This window comes from Bipolaris sorokiniana (assembly GCF_000338995.1).
Source record: "Bipolaris sorokiniana ND90Pr unplaced genomic scaffold COCSAscaffold_8, whole genome shotgun sequence".
Classification (NCBI taxonomy): Eukaryota; Fungi; Ascomycota; class Dothideomycetes; order Pleosporales; family Pleosporaceae; genus Bipolaris; species Bipolaris sorokiniana.
The window spans coordinates 1,617,773-1,626,060 of NW_006911902.1; the positions used below are offsets into that span (position 1 = coordinate 1,617,773).

Sequence of the window (8,288 nt, forward strand, 5' to 3'; positions counted from 1 at the left end):
CTTCGTCACCGTCCACGATGGAGGCCTTCAACTTCGCGACGTCTCTTGACTTGACCGAGCTATCCGTCCATGTACGAATGTAGGAGCCCGGCCATATTGAAGTACCTGTTTCCTGCGTGCTGAAGGTGTATGCAGTGATCGTCTGGATGGAAACCAGAAGCCGGTTCCCTACTCGGTGCTGTTGAAGCGACCCGACCTTAGACATCGCGCTTCCATAATCAAGTGAGTCGGCCCTCACCCGGTGCTCCTGTAGGGACATAGGGTTAACAGTAAGCCTGTAGCCCGTATTTCGAGCTATACGTCACGGCACAAGTGTGGGCCGACAGCAAGCCCCTTACTGTCCCCGTCCAGACTGCCTACAAGTCATTCAAGAACGCGCGCATATGGAATGAGTGGCTACAACTGCCCGTTACGTACGCAAACCTCCCCGCATCTGCCCAGCTAGCCATCACCTTATGGGATCTATCGCCCGCCGAAGACAAACAGTCTAACCTCCATGCCGTTCCTTTCGGTGGCACAACGATACCGCTGTTCGACAGCGACAACACGCTGCATAAGGGTAGGCAACGCTGTCGTATACACCGCTACAAGGCAGCCGATGGCCTGACCAACACCTCAACACCTTGGGTAATACAGCCCGCGCGGAAACCCAGGAATGCCGAGGTAGTCGAGGACACAGTCGATGAGCAAATTGCTGAGATGGACCGGCTGGAAGGGCTGCTCAAGAAGCAGGAAATGGGAGACCTTCCGACAAACAACTGGCTTGACGGGTTGGTCTACAAAAAGATGATGCAAATACGAAAGGACGCCCTGACGGCTGAGGCCGCAGCTCTCAGCCGACAAAGCAAGGTGAATGGCACCAGCGACATCGCTGCACAGGCCGAAGAACATGAGCTCTTCTATCTCGATATCGAATTTCCCCGCTTCGACCACGCCATTGTCTTCACCGACGTTGAATACCCGCCACCTCCTGTCTCCGATTTGCGATTGCCAACCGAAGCTGACGTTAGGCTGCGCCCGCCACCAGAAGTCGCTTTTGGGCCCGGGATAGACATTGATGGGGTAGGGTACGGCGATGCAGACGCAGAACGGCTCATCAAGATTTATGATCCCGAGGTTGGGCGAAGAGTCAATCCCGCCGAAGACAAACACCGCGAGTTGATGCGTAGCCAGCAGACCGATTCGTTGGACCGCGATCGAAAACCAAACGTGCACGCCCGTGACAAACTGAACATGGTCTTGTCCAAGGGTCCCCTTGATGAAATCACGTCGCACGAGCGAGACGACATCTGGAGATTCAGGTATTTCTTACTCCGCGACAAGCGTGCCTTGACAAAATTCGTCAAGTGCATCAATTGGAAGAATCCACGAGAAGTTCGGCAAGCAGCACCACTGCTGGAAAAGTGGGCCGAGATTGATGTTGATGACGCTCTTGAATTACTCGGACCTCACTTCGACCACCCCATTGTTCGAAGTTATGCCGTCGAGCGTTTGAAGAAAGCCGATGATGAAGAACTCCAGTTGTATCTCTTGCAGTTGGTACAAGCTCTTAAGTATGAGGCACCAGGCGAGGCAGACGATTCGTCACTTGCACGTTTCCTTGTCACTCGTGCTGCAAACAGCTTCACTTTGGGCAACTTCTTGCATTGGTATCTCATGGTTGAGATTAGCGACCTTAGTGCTGACCAAGCCCCCGAACATCGTGATCTGTTCGCAAAAGTAGAATACGACTTTATGGTTGAGCTTGAAAAAACGCCGGAAGGCATCAGTATACGCAAGACCTTCCAACGCCAAGGCGAGCTACTCACCATCCTGGCCAAAATATCAAAAGATGTGCGCTTTGGCGGTGGTGATCGGCCTACGAAGATTGCGCGTCTCAAGAAAGCAATCGCAGACCCCAAAAACGAGCTTACAAGTTTTGACCCGTTACCTCTACCTCTCGATCCGTCAATCCTAATTACCGGAATATCAACCGAGGATTGCAATGTCCTGAAGTCGTCATTACTTCCCATGGTGCTATCATTCAAGACTACGACCGGGACACCCTACCCCATCATCTTCAAAACTGGTGACGACCTCCGCCAAGATCAACTCGTCATCCAAATCATCACTCTTATGGATCGATTGCTCCGCAAGGAAAATCTCGACCTGAAACTCACTCCGTATCGCATCCTTGCAACTTCGTCGTCAGCTGGAGCATTCCAGTTTGTGCCAAGCATGTCGATCGCTGCGGCATGGCAAAAGTACAGAGGCAGTCTCCTCGCCTACCTGCGCGCCAACAACCCCGATGATAATGCTCCGTTAGGTGTAAGAAAAGAAGCAATGGATACGTATATCAAATCCTGTGCCGGGTATTGCGTGATCACCTATATTCTCGGGGTTGGCGATCGCCATCTAGACAACCTGCTGCTCGCACCTTCGGGCGCGTTTTTCCATGTCGACTTTGGTTATATTCTAGGTCGCGATCCAAAGCCATTTGCCCCAGCCATGAAGCTCTCTCATGAAATGATTGAAGGAATGGGCGGAGTCCAGCATCCCAACTACTCTGCCTTCAAGCAATACTCGTATACTGCATGGTCTACTTTGCGCAAATCTTCGAACCTGATACTCAATCTCTTTGCTCTTATGCAAGGGGCCAACATTCCCGATATCAAGGTTGAGAGGGAAGGCAGCGTCAAGAAGGTGCAAGAGCGCTTGGGTCTTGAGAGGGGTACTGATGGAATTCAGGGAGAGGATGAGGCTGCGATGAGATGGGAAAGATTGATTGAAGAGTCACTGGGTGATTGGAAGGCCGGAGTAATTGATTGGGCCCATGACTTTGTTCAGGGTTGGCGGAAGTAGAACTTTATTCAGAGAGAAACAATAAATTAAGCTCAATGAGTGTTCTCTCTTATTGCCAATGTCGCCGACACGGAGTGTCTCAGGTGAAAATGGAAGTATACCTTCCCCCATTGACTGCCATAGTAGCTATGACTCCCTCCATACACCATACGATGTAAATGTAGCTACAAAATCACTCCAACCAGTCCTTCTCAACGTTCTTCACCATGTCCGCAAGCCACGGCTCGTCCTCTTCATAGATTGAATCATCAAAACCATGTTCACCGGGCCGCGCGACCAAGTCGAATCTCGTGTCCGGAAACAACTCCCTCGCTCTCTCTACAAACTTCTCCGTCCACTTGATAGGCACAATGCTATCATCCTTGCCATGCAGAACATATGTGGGAATAAAAGACTTTGCAGTCTCAATACGCGTGTCCGGCATGAGGTGCTGTCCAGTGCCAAAGAACTCATCCCAGCGCCCGTATGCCAGCAGTAGGGGCATGATTTGGCTGCGAGCAGGCGGAGTAGCTGCACTGACGACGGTACCCGGTTTCATGGTTGCAAGGAAATCGTCCAGGTTCTTCTTTGGTGGGAAAGGGCCACCCAAGATGGTATCGTCCGGAGAATAAGGAATGGCGTTTACTACAGGATACTGGATGAAACAAGCACGGAATGTCTTTTCTGGTAGAGAAAGGACTGACTGGAGCGCCATCCAGCCGCCGGCAGAATCGCCTGTGACTAAGATCCTGGAAAAGTCGGGCTCTATGGAAGAGTCTTTGGATGCAAGGTACGTGGGCAGCGAAGACGTAAGCCAGTTTCCTAGGGAAGCAATGTCTTCTAGGATCTCATCACCAGTGTGCTCTGGAGTCAGCCGGTAATTTGGAACAATGGCGATCGCTTTGTTGCGCACAATGAGTGGGATCATATAAGCAGAGTACCATGGGGGGTACAGTGCTGTTCCTGTGGTCTGAGGACACATGGTAAGTAGTTGGTAAGACTGTCATCTCGTCAGGCAACTTACTAGACCTCCGCCGTGCCATTTGACCATCAACGGATGCTTCCCAGGCGAGATCCCTTTAGGTACAAGGACATTGACTTCGATTTCATGGTCGCCGATTTTCTTGTATGAAGTGGTGTAGACATTTAAGCTATCGAAGCGGGTCTCCGGAGTGGTGCGGAGTGACATCCTTGTGCGGGGTAATGCGCGTTCAGCCTCAAGGGGCGATCAACATGGAACTGTTGCTTGAGTTAAGTATCGGCAGCTGTGTAGTGGCCAGATTGTATTCTGCAGCTGCTATGATGGCATGAGTTTGATTTTGAGTCGAGTCTTGACAGCAAGGTTGGCAATACATACTTATTGTGAAAGGTCCCCTGCCGTGCGAGATGTAAGGCCAACAAAGGATTGTCACCAGTCAGAAGCTTAATCTCACTATTAGGCTAGTGACAGTTACTATCTCTTATTGGTAACCTCGGTTCTACCTACCTGTTTAGGCCGGAATGCTGCTTAGACGATTATCATATTGGTCTTCTCACTACGCTGTGCATATACGGATCGCTGCACAACAACTTATTACAGTGGGGTGACAAAAAAAAAGAACTCCAAAAAGTTGTGATTTTTAAACATCCATTGCTCAATAGGTATTAGCGCTAAACTAATAAAAAATATATCGTTGAATAGGAAATTTCTTGGCGTTTAAGATGGCGGTCTAGTATTACTGCTTAGTCAGCACTACGAAGGCTATTTGTCCTCTTAAACCTGGATTAAAAAAATCTTCTAACTTTAGCTCCAAATTTCGCGCTGTAAATTTTAACTTTTCTTCTATCTATTAATATTAATAGATATATATAATATCCTAGTTTTATATGTATAGTACTAGAAAGTGTGTAATTAAAATATAGATAGATAGTAGAGGTAATGTAATTATTAGATAAAGAAAGATGTTACAAGTAACAAGAAGGATTCTCTCCTTGACAAGTGACGAGATGGCTGAAGGCCTATGGACGTCCACGTCAGAAGATAATGATCATCGCGGGGCGAAGATCACGTGATTGACATCACGCCAAGACGACCGTTAGGCGCTAGTATGTAATGGCAGCAATCCTGTGAGGGCAGCCATCAGGGACATCAGGCGAAGAGGAAGGAAGTCATGATGGCAGTGATAGCAAGACTAGAAGTAATGAGGATATAAGGATGGATGGATTTCATTATTTACTCTCGTTGTGGTTAACTTAAATTATACTTTCTTACTAGTATCTTTACTTAATAAGATTATCGCAAGTTAGTCTATTAAATAGATTAGTCTTGTTAAAACCCTCCTTAAGTACGCTAACTCTACTACATCGCCAGACAAGCCTCACGGAATACTAACGTAATACTTACCTGCCTTAGTACGGACTAGAATAGAGAAGTATAGACCTATACCCTATATAACACTTTAACCACCTATAGATCTAGTAGAAGAAGAATTAACTAACAGCGTCTAATTAAGATTAAACTATGTTAGGAAATTTAAGCGAATACGTTAACATCCTAGGCCTAGTGCCTAAGGGAGATATTAATATAACTAGTAGTACCTAAGAGGAAAGTAACGAGCTAGCGGTAGGGAGCTCTAAGTACGAACTCGTTAATCTTAGACGTAAGAGCTAAGCCTAAGTAAGGTAGATAGCTAAGTTATAGAATACGATTAACTAACTTATAGGCTAACTAATAGCTACCTTAAATAAGAAACTACTTAAGAAGCTAAAGATAGTAACCTTAGAAAAGTATAATAGAAGTTGTATAGAGTTATAGACATTTCTTACTAATATTAACTTATACTACGAATTTAACGAAGTACTTAATAACTAGAAGAAGATTCTTATAGCTAGCACCTATATAAAAGAATAAGCGTTAAGCTAGATATAGCTATACGTAGAGGACTACCTATTAAATATTAAAAATAAAGGAACGAAGAACGAGACGCACGCCTTATTCACTAGTTAGGCCGAATTTAAAAAAGAGATAGGATATATCTTTAGGGAAGTAGATACTTAGAACTAAGTAAAGAAAGTAATAACTCGCCTAAAGTAGACTAGTTTAGTATTAGCGTATATAGCTAAGTTTAAGCAGCTATAAGTACGAATTGACTAGGACGACGTAGTACTTCGATGTTACACGGGGTATAGGTCTATACTTCTCTATCCTGGTCCGCACTAAGGCAGGTGAGTATTACGTTAGTGTTCCGTGAGGCTTGTCTGGCGATACAGTGGAGTTAGCGTGCTTAAGGAGGGTTTGACAAGACTAATCTATTTAATAGACTAACTTATAACAATCTTGTTAAGTAAAGATACTAGTAAGAAAGTACAATTTAAGTTAACTATAACGAGAGTAAATAATAAAATCCATCTATCCTTATATCCTCATTACTTCCAGTCCTAACATCTAGCCAAGCCCTTAACATCTCTAATGTTACTAGCATCTCCAGATATCCTAGCATCTCCTAATGTCCTAGCATCTCCTGAGGGTCTAGCATCTCCAGATATCCTGCCTTAGCGAGATACCACGTCACGTGATCAGCGCCCCGCGTTGATTATTACCTTCTGACGTGGACGTCCATAGGCCTTCCGCCATCTCGTCATTTATCAAGAAGAGAATCCTTTTTATTACTTATAACATTACCTCCCCTCTTAGAGCTATCGTCTCAATACCCTAGAATATTATTTTCCCGTGCCGCGTATTAAGACGCCGGCTGTATATAAGGTTAGAGCCCGTCCACTCGTTATAGCCGTCTCTGCCTCGTAGCCTTCCTAACCATACCTAAGGTCCATAAGCCCCGTGCCCTACGTTCTCAAACTTCGACTAAGCAGAAGCGTTCCCAGGCCGCCCGCGTAGAGTAAGAGAGCCTTAAAATAGAGTTCCGCTATAAGCGTTATAAAGAGAAGAAGTTACGTTATTTTATAGAGACAACAACGGGTTATTGCGCTAGTTACATTTCCATTAGTACTAAGTGTAGTCTTTTTATTTTCGAGAAAGAGTGGGAGAAAGTTTAAGAGAAACGTAAAGAACGAGAACTAGCTATAGCTCGTCTTAAGGCATAGCTTTCTTAATAGAAGTTAGAGCTTCTAGAAGTAAAGAAGCGTAAACGGGTTTTCGCGCGTCGCGATCTTGCGATTCTTACTATTTAAGATCGTACGAAAGAGCAGGCCGAGAGGAGTTCAGCTCCTAGAGGTACGGGCCTTCCTATTGTCGAACTATCGCTATCCAGACCATTGGCTAATCTAGGTGGGTTATAGGCTAATTACTATAATCCTTCTTTTAACTATTCTTTTCTCTTCAAGGGGCTTCCCCTCGCTTCTCTAGATACTTCTAGTGGTATTCACGTACTAGTAACTTACAGTTCGTTAGGTTTCCTTTAGGTTCCCAAGTATTATAGCTTTTAGGCTATCCTTACTACTTAACTAAGTACTTCTACTAACTACTAATTTTCTGTAGGTCCTTAATTTTCTTGACCTCGTACTCGTCATCTTTAAGCTCTATATTCGTTACTAGCTTAGCATCTAGAGATGCTAACGTGATGGATAAGCGAGTCGCGCAGGCAAGCGAGTCGCGCACCCACCAAACCTACGCACCTCTATAAGCGTATAGTGCCACCACAATGTAACTATCTTGATATATATTAATATAATATATTAAGTAGTACCTATAGTATCTTTCTTGCATGTACGCGCATTATGGCCAGTCTCTCTACACCTACTACAGCGCGCAAGAGCCTGGCGACTAGCACCTGATCGCTCTCCTCCTTGACGCTCTTCATGAGCAATCTGCTGATCAGCCTCACGCTGAGCAAGTAGATCCTCTCCAGCTCCCTTTGTTAGCACTCCTTGCTTCTGTATTTGCTTTTTTTTACGCTGCCTACGCTTCGTTGCTGCTGCATTAGCTCTCTCAAGGCTGGTGATCCGATCGCGCATTAGCTCAGCCGAGAGTATCATTACCTCTGCCCCCTTCTTAAGCTGGTCAATTGCTGCAATAATTGAAGCTAGTGATGAGCCTTGGTGCCGCTGAACGCGATCGCGTATTAACGTCGATTGAGCTTCAAGCTCACGTGTGTTGCTAGGCGTACGAGCCTGCCATAGAGCCTCTAGAACAGCTGGTGGAGTAGGCGTACGGAGCTTTATATCAAGCTTTGATAGAACAGCGTCTGGTTGGAGAGGAACAAGGCCTGCGCCACGGAAGGCAGAGCAGATATTGGCTGGCGTGAAGGATCGATCGAACGCTACCTTAAACGCTGGCAGAAACTCGAGCTTAGTGATGTAGTTGATATGGTAGCGGATTAGACTCTCTACCTCCCGGCTGTACGCACGCTTTAATGGCGAGAAACAGCCAACGTCAAGAGGCTGGAGTAGGTGAGATGAGTGCGGCGGCATACAGAGAGTATAGATATTATTCTCCTTGCAGGAACTCTTGGAACTCAAGAGAGTGGTGGCTC

The 8,288-nt window shown here is 46.1% G+C and overlaps 3 protein-coding genes across 3 annotated transcripts; 1 reads left to right on the forward strand and 2 right to left on the reverse strand.

The window, feature by feature from the left end:
- Positions 1-17: 17 nt before the first annotated feature.
- On the forward strand, positions 18-2,841 carry COCSADRAFT_90612 (uncharacterized protein; the record flags this gene model as incomplete). Its single annotated transcript, XM_007702727.1, has 3 exons — positions 18-79; positions 136-222; positions 282-2,841. The coding sequence occupies 3 exons, from the start codon at positions 18-20 to the stop codon at positions 2,839-2,841; spliced, it is 2,709 nt and encodes a 902-aa protein (XP_007700917.1).
- A 172-nt stretch (positions 2,842-3,013) lies between these two features.
- On the reverse strand, positions 3,014-4,009 carry COCSADRAFT_161311 (uncharacterized protein; the record flags this gene model as incomplete). Its single annotated transcript, XM_007702728.1, has 2 exons — positions 3,014-3,790; positions 3,845-4,009. 2 exons carry the CDS (start codon positions 4,007-4,009, stop codon positions 3,014-3,016), a joined length of 942 nt encoding a protein of 313 aa, XP_007700918.1.
- Positions 4,010-7,554: 3,545 nt separating this feature from the next.
- Positions 7,555-7,950, reverse strand: COCSADRAFT_65155 (uncharacterized protein; the record flags this gene model as incomplete). Its single annotated transcript, XM_007702729.1, has 2 exons — positions 7,555-7,850; positions 7,905-7,950. Coding segments are annotated over 2 exons (342 nt in total), but the record flags the coding sequence as incomplete, so codon positions are not given.
- Between the last annotated feature and the right edge of the window lie 338 nt (positions 7,951-8,288).